Raw genomic sequence first — 18310 nt, 5'->3', positions numbered from 1 at the left:
AAGGTGCTACAGTTTCCATCTAAAAGGCTCAGAAAGGGGGGCACCAACCACACACCACCCAATAACAATGGAGGGGCTTCACATTTTGATATTTTAAAGAGACTTTCCGGGAACAGAATGTGGAGACCCTGTCACCTCAAATTGGCAATTCAAAGCTGTCTTTTCAGGTGTCTTATCAGTTTTATCAGTTCAGAATGGGCATTGTTGTCTTCACTTTCTCTTCACGTAGATGGCACACAGTATAATACCCAGAACAAGTAAAAAGGTTTTGATCCCAAAATAAGCTGCAAGTAATACAATTTGCTGACCTGTAATGACAGAAAATAATTATTAGAGTACAATGAATGATCACTAATTCAACAATTCACATAATTTTAAGTGAACCATTAACCTCCCTAGCAGTCTGATTATATCCATATTTCTGTGCTCAAAGCGGTACTTTTTTTGCATGGAAATATGTTGTTTTTTTTATTGTAGGCCTGTAATTCTTAGGAATAACTCACTGAAATCTGTCCGAACAAGAGTCTAGTAAACATCCCGGAGATGATAAAATTTGAAACACGAAATCATAAATGATAATATAATAAATAATCATAAAAAATAATAATATAATAATACATTTAATTCAGTAATATAATCAAACCAAAAACACTGAAATGTGAAATAGAGCGCCAAGTTCGCACATCGCTGAGCTCAGTCGCAGAATCGTTTTCAGTGTCTGATGAGGAATTTCCCCCATGAATCATTATCACTCAATTCTGCAAGTGGTTCTGATTTACTATCGCTGTTCTCTAGCCGGTCTAAAACCGCTTTTGACCTAAAGGGACGCTTTTTGGACGCCATGGACGTTTCTCAGTTTCCAGGCAGAAAGAACAGTAAAAATGCAGGCAGGGCGCCGGACAAAGCACTCCGGACAAAATGTATGTGAAATGGTTTGATACAGGAATGTTATACTATCAGATTTTAGTGTATTGAGTGAATGTCTTTTTTAAAATTTGTGAATTTCTTGCCGGTTCCGTCCCCCGTACGTCCCGACACTCGCAGGAACCGGAACCCGGAAGACGTATGCCGGCATCGGCTGAAGGAGATGGCCAGGGACACTACAGGGGGGACATCGCGGGAGCGCAGGACAAGGTAAGTGCAAGAGGGATCCGGGAGCAGCGCCGCAGTGTATTCCCGAGTGTAGCTCGGGGTTAACAATTCTGGTACTGAAATCTAACCCTGAGCTACACTCGGGAATACCGCCAGGGGGGTTAATGCCCCACTATGGACATTTTTTTTTCAGAAATTTGGGATAGCGTTAGAATTTCGGTCATGCTTTTGTTGCTGTGTGTGTCTCCATCTCAGTGATTGCACCTCACTCCATATTTTATGGGTTTCAAGCCAAACAGCAAATGAAGGGAAATGATGGAAACACAGACAGCCTTAAAAATCTAACCCCATGATATTCAAAATTCCAATAAAAAAGTGGGAGTTGGGTATTGATCACTAGGTAATAATTAAAATGGATTCTTCTTTTATTACCATTTTACATCATGTGAATTACTTATTTCATGAAACTACTGTATATATTGCAAACATTTGAAACCAAATCACAGTGCTACCATACATGCTCATAATATTCTACTGAAGATGTTGGAGATGTGGCTTTTGGTTAGCCAGAAACACCAGATTTGTGCTATGAAGGTAACTCCTATAAAACCCAATTGAATTTTTTAGTTTAAATCACCTAAATTCATTCTAGGTGTATCAAAGTTTATCAAGTGGGTGCGCATCTTATATGCGGCCCCTAGTGCTGTATACGCATTAATGGGGATCTCTCAGACTCATTTCGGCTTAAGAGGGGGACAAGGCAGGGGTGTCCTCTTTCACCCCCGCTGTTCACCTTGGCGTTGGAACCCTTGGCAATCCTAGTGTGGAAATCCCCGGACATTGTGGGTTTCAATAGAAGAATTCTCACTGAAAAAATATCCCTTTATGCAGATGACACACTATTGTATTTGGGTGATACCTCTACATCCTTAGATCCTGTTATGTCTCTAATAGATCATTTTGGCGGTTTGTCAGGATTTAAAATTAACTGGCAGAAATCGGTCTAAATGCCTTTGCACCCTGTAGACCTCCCCCTTCCGGTTTGCGCACAGCAGAATCAAGTAGTAACTTCATTTAGGTACCTGGGAGTGGTGGTCTCACCTAATCCAAAACAATATTTAAACCTCAATCTTCTACCTCTGCTCCAAAAGCATAAATTGAAGTGTAACAGCTCGTGTAAACGTCCTCTCTCAGTTGTGGGCAGGGTAAATTTAACCTCCTTGGCGGTCTGATTCTTTCCGATTTCTGGTGCTGAAAGCGCTACCATTTTTTTGCATGGAAATATGTAGTTTTTTTATTGTAGGCCTGTAATTCTTAGGAATAACTCACTGAAATCTGTCCGAACAAGAGTCTAGTAAACATCCCGGGTATGATAAAATTTGAAACACGAAATCATAAATTATAATTTAATAAATAATCATAAAAAATAATAATATAATAATAATACATATAATTCAATAATATAATCAAACCAAAAACACTGAAATTTGAAATATAGCGCCAAGTTCGCACATTGCTGAGCAAAGTCGCAAAATCGTTTTCAGTGTCTGATGACGAATTTCCCCACAAATCATTATCACTCAATTCTGCAAGTGGTTCTGATTTACTATCGCTGTTCTCTAGCCGGTCTAAAACCGCGTCTGACCTAAAGGGACACTTTTTGGATGCCATGGACATTTCTCAGTTTCCAGGCAGAAAGAACAGACAAAATGCAGGCAAGGCGCAGGACAAAGCATTAGGGACAAAATGTATGTGAAATTGGTTGAGACAGCAATGTTTTACTATGTAAAAAAAAAAAAGACATTTTTTAAAATTTTTAAATTTCCCGCCGCCAGCGGCGCCCGTACGTCCCGACGTCACATTGACAGGACACAGAAGCCGGATGCCGGCATCGGCCGGAGGAGATGGCCGGGGACGCTGCAGGGGACACATCGTGGGAGCAGGGTAAGATAAGTGAAGAACAAATGCCGGAGCAGTGCCGCATGGTATTCCCGAGTGTAGCTCGGGGTTACCGTTTGTGGTACTGAAATGTTACCCCGAGCTACACTCGGGAATACCGCCAAGGAGGTTAATGAAAATGGTATGGGCCTCACAACTTCTCTATGTATTTCACAATTCTCCAGTATGGATTCCTAAAAAATGGTTTTATCACGTACTGTAAAAACTTAGCACAGGAGCCTTATTTGGAAAAAACAGACGACTAGGATAAAGTTACAATATGGCAAGGATTTAGGAGGGTTCCTGATCCCAGGCTATATTTCCTGGCGGCTGAAATGCAGCACCTAGCTGGCTGGGATTTACTTGATATTGAAGATCCTATTATGGGCCTAATTCCCCTTCCTGATCCCACTCTCTCGGCTCTCTCTCACCTCGAGATGGTTCTGCCAGTCCTTCCACCTCCAGATCCCACTGTAGATCTCCTAATGCGAGTGTGGCGTGTGGTGAAAGCGTCTTTTCATGTCACTGGGTGTCTCCCTAGTACCCCAATATGGCATAACACTAATTATGCAGAATTATTTAAGGTTAGAGGTTTTTTTTGGAGGGAGGGGGGCTTGAGATTTGTAGCTCAGCTGTATTCTGGGGATATACTGAAGTCCTTTTCACAACTAGAAACTGAATTTGCACTAAACCATAAGCAATTTTACCAGTACCTCCAGATACGCCATGCTTTACAGGCCCGATCTCTTCTTCTCACATTGACAGAATCCACTCTGCTTAACCACTTGCCGCCCAGCCACCGCATATAAACGGTGGCAGGGCGGCACTCTTAGGCAAAAGCACGTTTTAAAACGGCTGCCTTCAAAACAGGTAGGGGGCGCGCGAGAGGCGCGTGCCCGCCCTACCTGTCCCGCGGGTGTCAGCAGCGGGTGTCAGCCGACGGGCCACGACTGTTTTTTACCGGCCGTTTTCCCGCGATTGCCGGTGATCGCTAACACAGAGCAGGGCTGCATTGTTTACACACAGCCCTGTTCTGTGTCAGTTCTCTGACAGCTTGTGAGAAGCTGCAGAGTTTCTCTCCCTCGATCAGCTCCCCCCTCCCTCCCCCGTCCAGTACACCCCCCCACCCCCTAGTAAAACACTCCCCTTACACTGCAAATTCTAAAAATGTTAACCCCTTCCTCCCCAGTGACATTAGTACAGTGTCAGTGTTTTTTTTTCACTGATCACTGTATTGGTGTCACTGGGGATGTCAGTGACCCCAAGTCAGTTCCCACCCAGTGTCAAAATGTCCGCCGCTGTCCCGCTGTCCTGCCATAAGTCGCTGGTCGCCGCCATATGTCGCTGATTGCCGCCAAAAGTCGCTGATCGGCGCCATTATTAGTATAAATAAAAATTAAAAATCCCAGTATCTTTCCCGCCATTTGTAAACTCTATAACTTTTACGTAAACCAATTAATTTACACGTATTGGGTTTTTTTTTTAGCAAAGACATGTCGCAGAATGCATTTTGGCAGAAATTTATGACTAAATTTGATTTTTGCATTTTTTTTTACTGGACATGTTTTATAGCAAAAAGTCCAAAATACTGTTTTTTTTTTCCTCAAAATTGTCAGCCTTTTTTTTATAGCGCAAAAAATAAAAACCGCACAAATACCACTGAAAGAAAGCTCAATTTGTGGGGAAAAAAAGGATGTAAATTTCATTTATGTACCGTATTGCATGACCGCGCAATTGTCCGTTAAACTAGCGCAGCGCTGTATAGCAGAAAAATGGCGTAAATTGCAGTATCTATACCATAGTTTGTAGACGCTATAACTTCCACACAAAGCAATCAATATACACTTATTGGGATTTTTTTTACCAAAAACATGGAGCAGAATACATTTTGGCCTAAATTTATAACCAACTTTGAGTTTACTATATATTGTTTATAGCTGAAAGTAAAAAATATTGTTTTTCTTCAAAATTTTTGGCCTTTTTTTGTTTATAGCGTGAAAAATAAAAAGCGCACAGGTGATCAAATACCACCGAAAGAAAGCTCTATTTGTGTGAAAAAAAGGACGTAAATTTCGTTTGGGTGCAGCATTGCATGACCGCGCAATTATCAGTTGAATTAGTGCAGCGCCGAGTAGCAAAAAGAGGCCTGGTCATTAAGGGGGGTAAATCCTCAGGTGCTCAAGTGGTTAAAGATGTTACTCAGGCAACACATAAAAAGGCATGGTTTCTCGTATCTATTCACAATTATTGGCTACTGTGCAGGGTCACGCTAGTCTCCGTTGACTCAAGATATTGGGGAGATTGTTGGAGATGACTGGGGTGCTGCCCTGGAGTCTATACCGGTAATCTCTCTCTCTCCCTCACACAAATTATCACAATTATTTATTCTCCATCGGGCTTATAGGACCCCTGTGAAACTGCACCGGTGGGGCAGGAGAGACTCCCCTGACTGCCCGAGATGCAGGGTGCACCAGGGTTACTTTATCCATATGCTTTGGCGTATGTAAAACTGTACAGGTACTGGAAGGAGGGCCTTCAGACCATTTCCCTAGTATCACAATATACTGTTTCCCAGGATCCCTTTACTTGTCAGTTGGGTGCTTTGGATCAGGAGACTACAACCTGGGACGTATACCATGGTTTCTAGGCTACTATATCTGGCTAGAAAATTAATTGCTAGGCAATGGCTGTCTTCTGTCCCACCAACTAAAAAGCAATGGATAGACTATGTCAATTCTCTACTCCTATGAGAAAAACTCACGTAGCAACACCGCAATGCCCACCGTAAATTTCAGAATGTGTGGCAAGGCTGGCTAGATGTATCTGGGCTTGCCCCTTCTCAGTTGTTAGTAGACAGGCTCTTGCAGGTGTGATACCCTACTCTAATGCAGATAACGCCATATATCCCTCAGGAAGTGATTGCCTATACCCATAGACCTTTTCACAGGTTCCCCCTATTCATTTATTCATGGTTTCTATGTTATGTATTGTCAAGGTAGTTATGGCTCCTTATATTTCAATGTCTGTTTAATGCTTCTGGTTTTCATATGTCACTGGATCTGCGCATCCAAGGGTTACCACTGTATACTATGCTGATTGTATCTTCATTTCTTCAAGATCCTGAAAGCATTGCTCCCATTTTTAATTTTCTTTGACAATAAAATTTATTTGGATTTAAAAACAAAAAATGTACGCAAAGTTTGTTTTCTTTAGAAAGCAGCCACAGCTGGAGTAGAAAAGACTCCTGCCCGCATGCTGTAGAAGCAGTGGTCTTTCTGCAGTGGTCAAACACGCCCCTTGCTGAGTTTGAACTAGAGCTCTCCTATCAGTAGGTAGCATATACACTACTCAAAAACATTAAAGGGGCACTTTATAATCAGAGTCTAGCATCAAGTCAATGAAACTCCTGGGATATTGATCTGGTCAGGTAAGTAGCAGAGGGGGTTGTTAATCAGTTTCAGCTGCTTTGGTGTTAATGAAATTAACAACAGGTGCACTAGATGGGTGACAATGAGACGACCCCCAAAACAGGAATGGTTTTACAGGTGGAGGCCACTGACATTTTTTTCCCTACTCATCTTTTCACTAGTTTTGCATTTGGCTAGGGTCAGTGTCACTACTGGTAGCATGAGGTGATTCCTGGACCCTACAGAGGTAGCACAGGCAGTCCAACTCCTCCAGGATGGCACATCAATACATGCCATTGCCAGAAGGTTTGCTGTGTCTCCCAGCACAGTCTCAAAAGCATGGAGGAGATTCCAGGAGACAGTCAGTTACTCTAGGAGAGCTGGACAGGGCCATAGAAGGTCCTTTTGTTGAAGAAGGAACAGGATGAGCACTGCCAGAGCCCTACAAAATGACCTCCAGCAGGCCACTGGTGTGAATATCTCTGACTACACGATCAGTTAGACTTCATGAGGGTGGCCTGAGGGCCCAATGTCCTCTAGCGGGCCCTGTGCTCACTGCCCGACACCATAGAACTCAATTGACATTCACCATTGAACACCAGAATTGGAAGGTCCGCCACTGGCGCCCTGTGCTTTTCACAGATGAGAGCAGATTCACCCTGAGCACATGTGACAGACGTGAAAGGGTCTGGAGAAGCCATGGAGAATATTATGCTGCCTTTAACCTCATTCAGCATGACCGTTTTGGTGGTGGGTCAGTGATGGTCTGGGGAGGCATATCCATGGAGGGACGCACAGACCTTTACAGGCTAGACAATGGCACCCTGACTGCCATTAGGTATCAGAATGAAATCCTTGGACCAATTCTCAGACCCTTTGCTGGTGCAGTGGTTCCTGGGTTCCTCCTCTTGCATGACAATGCCCGGCCTCATGTGGGGAGAGTATGCAAGCAGTTCCTGGAGGATGAAGGAATTGATACCATTGAATTGCCCCCATGCTCACCTGACCAATCTTGATAAATCCAATAGAACACCTCTAAGATATCATGTTTCGGTCCACCCGACACCGCCAGGTTGCACCCCAGACTGTCCAAGAGCTCAGTGATGCCCTGGTCCAGATCTGGGAGGAAATCCCCCAGGACACCATCCGTGGTCTCATTAGGAGCATGCCCCGACATTGGCATGCATACAAGCACGTGGGGGCCATACAAACTACTGAGGACCATTCTGAGTTGCTGCAATGAAATTTCAGCAAAATGGACTCGCCTGCTGCATCATTTTTTCACTTTGATTTTCGGGGTGTCTTTGAATTCATTCCTCTGTAGGTCGATCATTTTTATTTCCATCAAACAATGGGGCATCCTTACATTCCTAACACATTACCCCATCCGTATCAATATAGAGATCCAGCAGGAGATTTTTTTTCCCCATTGAGATCTGATGTGTTTTCAAAGTGTTCCTTTAATTTTTTTGAGCAGTGTACTTTGCTAATTGGAGAACTCTAGCTCTGGCTCAGCAGGGTTGGACTGGATCTCGGCAGAGAGACCACTTTTCCACAGAGTGAGCAAGGATCCTTCTTTACAGCATGTTGGAAAGGGACCTACTTTTCTACTAAGGCTGTTGTTGCTTTATGAAGAAAACAAACTGTAATACTTTGCATATGTTTTGTTTTAATGCACCTGAAAAGTGGAGGGTGATATAAAAGTTTAGGAACATTGACCTAAACCCAAAAAACCCAAGAAGAAAAAAAAATTCCTATAATGGGTTGTATACTTTAACACCTTGCTCTGTTATTTCATCAGTTTTGGATACATTGTGTAAACTTTGCTAAACTTTATGGGCCTATAATTCTTTGATAATTCTGTTAATATTTTGATTTTTGTGGAGCACCCTTCTAGGTAGCTAGGGTCAGCTAGGAAGGCTGAATAGCAGCCTGGGGCCTGGGCTGTGTCAGAGGATTATTGTAGGTCAGGGCTGGGGGGAGAGGGAGGGAGAGAGAGGGGGGGGGAGTGAGGGGGGAGCGGGAGAGAGAGAGGGATAGAGAGGGGGGGAGAGAGCGGGAGAGGGGGGAGAGAGGGGTGAGAGAGAGAGGGAGGGAGAGAGAGAGAGGGGAGAGAGTGAGGGGGGAGAGAGAGAGGGGGAGAGAGGGAGGAGAGGGGGGAGAGAGAGAGAGAGAGAGAGAGGAGAGAGAGAGAGAGAGGATGTGAGAGAGAGGGGGGGTGAGAGAGAGGGGGAGAGAGAGAAGGAAAGAGAAGGAGAGAGAGAGAGAGACTCTGGTGGGGCAGACACAGGAGGAGAGGGCGGGAGTAGGAGGGTCATCTTTCTCTCTCCTCTCCCATCTGTGGTGGACGGGGAACTGTCAGCACTGGGGACAGCATATGCTAACAGATCCGTCTCAGTGCTCCGGGAGATGGGGGGGGGGGGGGCAGCCATGGGGGGAGCATACAGGTGCCCAGGGCATGCAACCTGCAGGAGATGAATAGGATAGGCTTCTGGGCAGAACATACAGGAACCAAGAAATGCACGGTCCTCTACGTGCCTCCTGGCCGCCTCTCCAATCTAGGCAGCCCCAGCCCACCAGGCAAATACCCGGTGTGCTCTATGGCCAGTCCAGGCCTGATATCATGCCATGGGGGAAGCCACCCTGGCAAAGCACCTTGTCCCCATGGTGATGAGGACAATCCTATCTGGTGAAAGTCAATCAAGATGCATGCTGCCTTGCTTTTTGATATTTTTTTTTTAAGTAGAATTCTCTTTTAAGCCCTCTAATGTATAAAAATGTTTGCACGATTAATAAAAATGGAAAAGATAAGGTGATGTATACCTGTGTGGATGGTATTTTTTACATTTATTTTGAATTGCTGCCCACTCCCGTATTTCAGAACTGAGTTTTCCTTGCTTGTTCCAATACAAAATTTCAGCATCACAAAGCAGTAATAGGTGGTGTTATCTTTATCTCGGAACCCGTTTATCTGGAGATCAGCCAATCCTTTCAGCTGAGTTCTTCCTCTGTAATTGGGATCAATCATCAGATCAGAGGGGTGATAGGCGTAGAGTCCTGTTGGGCTGCCCACTCTCCAGAAAACACCACTCCACAGAAAGTTTTCTTTTGGTGGGATGGTGTATGAGCAGTTGATGGTGACAGAATCTCCTTCATTAGACAATATTATTCCAGACTGAGTGACAGTGAACTCGGGATCGTTCTGAGTCGGATCTGAAAAAAGAAAGAAAATATGTAATGAGCTGCATTGCAGAAAAATATTTGGTGCACAAATGCAGGTTTTACCTTTTGGCATTCATTTTATAGGAAGATTTGAGCTTCTAATCCAGTGGTCAAACCACACAAAAGTAGCAAAACTGCCATGCTGTACATTTTGTTTAGCAAACTAAAGTAAAAGTCTATCCAAAATGTTTTTGTTTTGTACTGAGCATGGAATAATACGGAGTAAGGTTGAGTGAACGTGCCTGGTGCTACTGATGGCAGGATATCAAATCTTGTACAAAGTCTGCAGATCCTGACTTGGAATCGAACCCTATTTAAGCACATGGGGGTGACCCTTGATTTACTACATTTTGTCCATCTTCAGATAAGGGTCTGAAAATGGCCAGGAGAGCACAAAGGTCAAAGAGGGCACTGGAGTGCTGTAGTCAGTGGGGGTACAGGTGTCACAGAAGTCACTAGAGACAATGGGATCACAGAAGTTCACAGGAGCACATTGTAGGTATAGGAAGGGAGTATTGGTGTTCTGGGGACACAGGAGGGTTAAAAGAGTGTTCAGGGGGTCACGGTGTCTCTGGAAGCACAGGAGACCAGGAGTTGTTTGAAGCAGAGGAGTGCAGAGGTTGCTGGAGTGCACATAGGTCGCATTCACTAGTATAGGGAAAACTAGAGCAGACACTGGAGAAGCAGGAAACTTAGCTTAGGCACAGGGGTGGACTGACAACTGATGGGGCCCCCGGGCAATAGGGGATCATGGGGCCCCTGTGTCATTGCCCAAACTCAAAAAAGCCTATGAAAAAGGTTCCAGGGGCATCTCATGGGGCCCTCTACTGACCCCGAGCCCTCGGGTAGTGCCCGAGTTTCCAAATGGTCAGTCCGCCCCTGCTTAGGCATAGCAATGTATTTCATTTCAATGCACATTTTAGCAATGCATTGCCCGGTTCTTTAGGATGTCGCTCAAAATCTGATTGACTGTGGTGCCAGCACTTCAAATGGAACTCAGAAGCACTGGCAGCCATACACTAGAGAAAAGACTTGGGAATGAGGTGATGGTGATATTAGTTCTCTTTATAGAGTGCCTCCCCACTAGTGGAGGTCCTGGTTTCCATTAGAAATGGAATCTCTTTACTAAAAGAGGAGCTGATGCATGCAATACAAAAACCTGGATCTTTCTTCAGGGCTGAAGCCCTTCCAATCAATAAGATATCAAAACTTTCCACTGGAAATCTTGGAGTCCAGGATTTGATGAAACTCATATTACCTCTCCTGAAATTGAGCGTTTTTATTTTTCCCGTATGTGCTTGCTGTTTACAGCTAACAATAAAGGTGGTCAGGTGGGAGAATCTGTCCACAGGACAACTATTAGTCGTGCACTCCACAAATCTGGTCTTTATGGAAGAGTGGCAAGAAGAAAGCCATTGTTGAAAGAAAGCCATAAGAAGTCCCATTTGCAGTATGCGAGAAGCCATGTGGAGGACACAGCAAACATGTGGAAGAAGGGGCTCTGGTCAGATGAGACTAAAATTTAACTTTCTGGCCTAAAAGCAAAACGCTATGTGGTGAAAAACTAGCACTGCACATCACCCTGAACACACCATCCCCACTGTGAAACATGGTGGTGGCAGCATCATGTTGTGAGGACTCTTTTCTTCAGTAGGGACAGGGAGGCTAGTCAGAGTTGATGAGAAGATAGATGGAGCCAAATACAGGGAAATCTTAGCAGAAATTTATAACAGAAAAAAGAAGGGAATAATAGGAACATTTACTGATTGCATCCTCACTTTAAAAGTGTTGCCGTCTAAACCATAAACCAAACCAAAAAATATCGCATGGATGGGTAAAGCCCATTCCATGAGACAAGTGGTTAATTGGACAGCAAACAAGACTGGTATCAGGTTGTAATAAAAACCTATATTTATTCAGTATTAGCAAAATCATTTTCAGTAGCATCAAAAAAAGTAACACACAGTATTCAGCAACCACAACCACAACCACATATAGACATATACAATATATATTTAAAAACAATGTCAATTAAAGACGTCAATAATGGTATATGTGTATATAAGTCTTGCAGAGGCTTGAGATCTCAGGATACGTAACCACGAAACAGAAAAAGCAAAAAAAAATAATGGATGTGGTCAGTAAGTAGTGGACTAGTCAAAGCAATTCCAAGTCCCAAAATCAGCTGTAATATAGTATGCCACGTGTAACGGTGAATAAAAAGCCTTTCAATCGTATCAAAGGAACAAGAGGGAAAGATTTCCAATTAGGCAGCAGGATGTAGTGAACTTATTGGTATCGACATACAGCCACCAAATCATCTATTGCTCCTTAAGAGGGAATTATGAAATTCAAGATGCAAAGTGTGGACACCTGTATGGAAAGTGAATTGCTTTGACTACTTACTAGTACTAGTAGTAACCACTACTTACTGACCATGTCCACTATGGTTGTTTTGCTTTTTCTGTTTCGTGGTTACGTATCCTGAGATCTCAACTCTCTTGTTTCTATTCATCCATGCACCTACTATTGTAATGAGATGGGCCCAGTGGTGTATATATGTGTACATGAAACTCTTGTAGAGCTCCCGTCACGTCAGGGTACTAGGTGTAATCCTAGACTCCAAGCTGTCCTTTCAGCCCCAGGTCCAATCACTGACAAACTCATGTAGACTTCACCTCCACAACATCTCCAAAATACGACCGTTCCTAACCTCGGAAACCACTAAGCAACTCATTCACTCCCTTATTATATCACGCCTCGACTATTGTAACTCCCTCCTCACTGGCCTACCTAATCACAGGCTATCCCCTCTTCAGTCTATCATGAATGCTGCTGCCAGACTCATTCACCTTACTAACCGCTCTGTATCTGCCATCCCTCTCTGCCAATCCCTCCACTGGCTTCCCCTTGCCCAACGGATAAAATTCAAAACACTAACACTGACGTACAAAGCCATTCATAACACTGCCCCTAATTACATCACCGACCTTATCTCTAAATACCACCCAAACCGTACTCTCCGCTCCTTGCAAGACCTCCTTCTCTCAAGCTCCCTTGTCTCATCCTCCCATGCTCTTCTCCAGGATTTCTCAAGGGCTTCTTCCATCCTCTGGAACTCCCTACCCCAAGCTATTAGGCTTTCACCTACTCTGCTCACTTTTTGGCGCACTCTGAAAGCCCTCCTCTTCAGGGAAGCCTACCCCTCCCTCACCTAACACCCTCCCTCACCTAACAACTAACCTCCTCCACTCCTCCTACCACTCCATCCCCCACAGCTAATTACCTCTTGTACCACTATCCCCTCCCTCCTAGATTGCACGCTCCAAGAATCAGGCCCTCTAATCCCTCTTGTATTGAACTGTATTGTCTCCCTCCATAATGTAAAGTGCTGAGCAAACTGTCGGCGCTATATAAGTCCTGTATAATAATAATATCTATTGATTGATAAACGTAATATACCCAATTGGGTTGAGCTCCTGCAAGACTTATATACACATATACCATTATTGACGTCCGGACGTCTTTAATTGACATTGTTTTTAAATATATATTGTATATGTCTATATGTGGTTGTGGTTGCTGAACACTGTGTGTTGCTTTTTCTAATCCTACTGAAAATGATTTTGCTAATACTGAATAAATATAGTTTTTTATTACAACCTGATATAAGTCTCGTTTTCAATTCCAATTAACCACTTGTCTCATGGAATGGGCTTTACCCATCCATGCAATATTTTTTGGTTTGTCCAATCTTAGAAGAAAAGCTGTTAGAGTCTGCAAAAGACTTGAGACCGGGGCGGAGGTTCACCTTCCAGCAGGACAAGGACCCGAAACATCCAGCCAGAGCTACAATGGAGTGGTTTACATAAAAGCATATTCATGTGTTAGAATGGCCCAGTCACAGGCCAGACCTAAATCCAATGGAGAATCTGTGGACAGATTTGAAAAATTGCCATTCGCAGAGGTTCTCCATCCAGTCTGACAGAGCTTGAGCTGTTCTGCAAAGAAGAGCGGGCAGAAATGTCCCTCTCTAGATGTGCAAAGCTGGGAGAGACATCCCCAAAAAGACTTGCAGCTGGAATTGCAGCAAAAGGTGGTTCTACAAAGTATTGACTCCGGGGGGCTGAATACAAATGCCGCCACACTTTTCACAGATTTGTAACAAATTTTGAAACACATTTATTTTCCTTCCACTTCACAATTATGTGCCACTTTGTGTTGGTCTATCACATCAAATCCCAATAAAATACATTGACGTTTTTTGGTTGTAACATGACAAATCGTGGACATTTCAAGGAGTATGAATACTTTTTCAAGGCACTCTAAAATGCAAAAGTTGGTTAAAGCCAGCCATAGATGGTTTGAATCCTGGCCGTTTCAGAAGGTGCTGGTAGAGATTCTAACCATTGTTACTGAAATCAATTGTTGTACAACTTGGGTACAACCAGCATGTCTGATCTTTACACGTGATTATTACCAGCGGCTATAGCCACTATATTCTCCCCCTGTCAGTAGAAAACAATAGATCTGCATGAAGGATTCCCCCGTCAACACTGACTGTTGGGGGAATCAACCAATTTGCAGGAAAGAAAATTGAATCATCTGTGGCTTGCTTAAGTAGATTTGAGGTCAGGGCTCTGTGCAAGTTCCACCACACAACTGGCCAAACCATGTCTTCATGGAGCTGGCTTTGTGCACAGGGGCACAGACATGCATGACCAGAAAATGGTCTTCAGCAAACCATTACCACAAGGTTGGTGCACAACTGTCTAAAATGTTTTTGTGTTCTGTAGTCTTAAAAGTACCCTTCACTGGAAACCTCTTAACCCAATCATTTGGAGGGCCATATAGTACTATAGAAACTGCTGTCAGTGTAACAAAATGTATGTTTCATTTTACAGTAAAAAGACATTTGTTATCTTTATCTATGAAGTTAAAACCAACCCTTCTAGAGTAAAGTTAGCTCTGCCTCATGTGAGATCCCTCTCCTTGGAGCATGAAATTCCCATCAGCTAAAAGGTTACACCCGGCAAGTGCACTGATTGATTGCTGCTCTGTGAAAGATGAAGGCCCCTTTCACACGGGGTGAACCCGTCAGTAGATATGCTTGCTGAGCGGTGGATCAGGTGGGGGATCAAGAGGATAACAAGTACGTGTCCGCTCTGCTGAGCAGACCAGACACAACCCACTGTCCTCTATGGGTGGTTGGATGGAAATGGACTGCCTGTTTCCATCTGACTGCCATCCTATCTGACAGACGTTAGGGGAATGGATCACCATCCATCTCTTTTTGGCAGTTCGGATGTCGGCAGGTGTTGGTGGTCACTCCATAGAGGAGAGTAGAGGAAAAACAGGCAGGTGGACCCGATCGGAATGTCTGTGTGAAAGGGGCCATAAGTACTGTGTTGTCCTGAGTTGTCCAATCTCTAAGCCAGCCTTTCTCAACCAGGGTGCCCAAGCACCCTGGGGTGCCTTGAGGTTTCTTCAGGGGTGCCTTGGCAAAATGTCTAAAAATTGCCCAAAACTTGTATACAAGCCAGCGGGTGAAACTAGCCTGCCTTTTAGTTACACAAAGCAACAGGTTTTCATTGTGCAACATTTTGACATTCAAGCTGCCGGCATCCTGACAACCAATGACATCATCAGTTGATAAGGAGGATGTCAGCTACCTGCACAGCATCCTAGTTTGACCCTCCCCTGCCCCCCTCCGTCAGTGCTGGGGTCACATTAGCTCAGTGATGGAGAAAAACTGAAGGAGAGGAGAAACATTGGAATACTAGTCAGTACCAGTGTGCAAAAGTGTATTTGCTTTGGAAGAATAAATCACCTCTAATGTTGGGTGTCCTACATGTGTGGATGTTGCTGCGTTATACAAAACTATTAGAATAGTTTTTCACATTTTAGAATGGGGTGCCTCAAGACTCCATAATTTTAAAGGGTGCCTCAAGACTGTCCATAATTTTAAAGAGTGCCTCAAGACTGTCCATAATTTTGAAGGGTGCCTCAAGACTGTCCATAATTTTAAAGGGTGCCTCGGGACTGTCCATAATTTTAAAGAGTGCCTAAAGACCAGGGGCAGACTGACCATTTGCAAACTCGGGCACTGCCCGAGGACCCGGTCAGTAGGGGGCCCCACGAGATGCCCCTGGTACCTTTTTCATAGGCTTTTTTGAGTTTGGGCAAGGACACAGGGGCCCCATGATCTCTTATTGCCCGGGGGCTGTCAGGGAGCGAGGAGCCAGACACACAAGAAGGTGCAATTAAAGGTAGGTTTATTAATATAAAAATAAGACAAGAGTCTATGCAAGTCCAACAGCGGAAATCGTCGCCAGAGCCGGGATCAGGAGCCAGGAAGAATCGTCGCCAGAGCCGGGATCAGGAGCCAGGAAGAATCGTCGCCAGAGCCGGGATCAGGAGCCAGGAAGAATCATCGCCAGAGCCGGGATCAGGAGCCAGGAAGAATCGTCGCCAGAGCCGGGATCAGGAGCCAGGAAGAATCGTCGCCAGAGCCGGGGTCAGAAGCCAGGAGGAGTCTTAGCCAAAGCCGAGTCGGTATCCAGGAAAGCAATGAGTAGCTAAACAGGAGCTTGCTGCTGGGCAACAGACAGGACACGAATGCAATGGACAGCTGCAAACAGCAGACTTAAATGTGATAAACTGCACCTCCTGGGGGAGGAGCCGCAGAGGGCTGAAAGCATAAAGGATCCCACAATGCTTTGCAGACACCTAAGATGGATGCCAGCACATGGAACAGCACAAGCCCTGAGGAAAGGTAGGACCTTGACAGGGGCCCCATGAGTTGTCAGTCTGCCCCTGCCTGGTACCTTTTTCATAGGCTTTTTTTGAGTTTGGGCAAGGACACAGGGGCCCCATGATCCATGATCCATGAGTCGTCAGTATGCCCCTGCTAAAGACTGTCCATAATTTTAAAGGGTGCCTCGGGATGGTCCATCATTTTAAAGAGTGCCTCAAGACTGTCAATCATTTTAAAGGGTGTTTCGGGACTGTCCATAATTTTAAAGGCTGCCTCAGGACTGTCCATAATTTTAAAGGGTGCCTCAAGACTGTCCATAATTTTAAAGCATGCCTCGGGACTGTCCGTAACTTTAAAAGGTGCCTCAAGACTGTCCATAATTTTAAAGGGTGCCTCAGGACTGTCCGTAACTTTAAAGGGTGCCTCAAGACTGTCCATAATTTTAAAGGGTGCCTCAGGACTGTCCGTAACTTTAAAGGGTGCCTCAAGACTGTCCATAATATTAAAGGGTGCCTCAAGACTGTCCGTAACTTTAAAGGGTGCCTCAAGACTGTCCATAATTTTAAAGGGTGCCTCAAGACTGTCCTTAACTTTAAAGGGTGCCTCAAGACTGTCCTTAACTTTAAAGGATGCCTCAAGACTGTCCTTAACTTTAAAGGGTGCCTCAAGACTGTCCGTAACTTTAAAGAGTGTCTTGACTGAAAAAAGGTTGAGAAACACTGATCTAGGCAAATAAGGCAAAGGAAATCAGGTCACTAAATAATAACTCAGGATCATTTAAAATCACCCAGAACATTTATTGGGATTTCTAGAATCGATGTGTATTTCAAAGCTCAAATCTAAAATGATCTTACCTGCTACCACTACCTGGGTGCCGTGTGCAGATGATTCTCTGCTTTCCCTTGTTCTCATCTTCACCTCACAGCAGTATTGCAGGCTGTCATCACCTGTAACTTTTTCGATGTGTAAGAAGAAGCCGTCCTCAGATTTCTGCACCGTCCATCGTCCATCCTTGCATGGGATACTTTGTATTGTCCATCTTAACAATTCAGGATTGTCAGAACACAGGTCGCTTGTTCCTCGCCTCCAGATGATCTCATCTACAATATCAGGTGATCTATAATGAACAACACAAGGTATAGAGATATCTTCTCCCATCACAGCAGGGACCACATCCGGCTGTTCTACGAAGTACTGGCCTTTAAATAAAAGGGGGAAAAATAAACAACAAAATCATCCATTACAGCGAAATGCCAGGAAAACATAAAAGATGGGATGGACACATAGGATAACACGCCGGGGATGGACACGTAGGATAACATGCCGGGGATGGACACATAGGATAACACGCCGGGGATGGACACGTAGGATAACATGCCGGGGATGGACACATAGGATAACATGCCGGGGAAAGCTGTGTAAAGTCACGTTAAAACTTGAGTTTTTCAGCTTTTTGGCGTTTTTGCATTAGCATCTAGCGATGTTTTTCCGCGTTTGAGGTTTTTTACAAAAAAAAAAATTGCAGGGGTCAAAAAAAGTCCAAAAATGCCAGTTTGCTGATTTTTACCTTGTTTTGCAGTCTTTTTCAGCATTAGAGTGTTTTTCCAGCTAAAAAACTCCTCTAGAAGCCCACTAGTTCTGTTTTTTTTTCCAGCCAAAAAACGTTGATCCCAGTCTGTGTGTGCATGGTCACATAGGATAACATGCTGGGGATGGACACATAGGATAACATGCTGGGGATGGACACATAGGATAACATGCCGGGGATGGTCACATAGGATAACAAGCTGGGGATGGTCACATATGATAACATGTCGGGGATGGACACATAGGATAACATGCCGGGGATGGACACGTAGGATAACATGCCGGGGATGGACACGTAGGAGAACAT

The 18310-nt window shown here is 44.3% G+C and overlaps 1 protein-coding gene across 1 annotated transcript; it reads right to left on the bottom strand.

Moving 5' to 3' along the window:
• Positions 1-210: 210 nt before the first annotated feature.
• On the bottom strand, positions 211-18008 carry LOC149436683 (protein turtle-like). The gene is made up of 5 exons (XM_089661589.1): positions 17984-18008; positions 17271-17615; positions 9261-9650; positions 7440-7448; positions 211-308 (listed from the first exon to the last, which is right to left on the bottom strand). The coding sequence occupies exons 1-5, from the start codon at positions 18006-18008 to the stop codon at positions 211-213; spliced, it is 867 nt and encodes a 288-aa protein (XP_089517715.1).
• Between the last annotated feature and the right edge of the window lie 302 nt (positions 18009-18310).

Source organism: Staurois parvus, unplaced genomic scaffold (assembly GCF_062004578.1).
Source record: "Staurois parvus isolate SC_StPar_1 unplaced genomic scaffold, SC_StPar_1.0 ptg001352l, whole genome shotgun sequence".
Lineage (NCBI taxonomy): Eukaryota > Metazoa > Chordata > Amphibia > Anura > Ranidae > Staurois > Staurois parvus.
The sequence above is the reverse complement of the archived record's forward strand: the minus strand, read 5'-3'. Positions and strand labels throughout refer to the sequence as shown.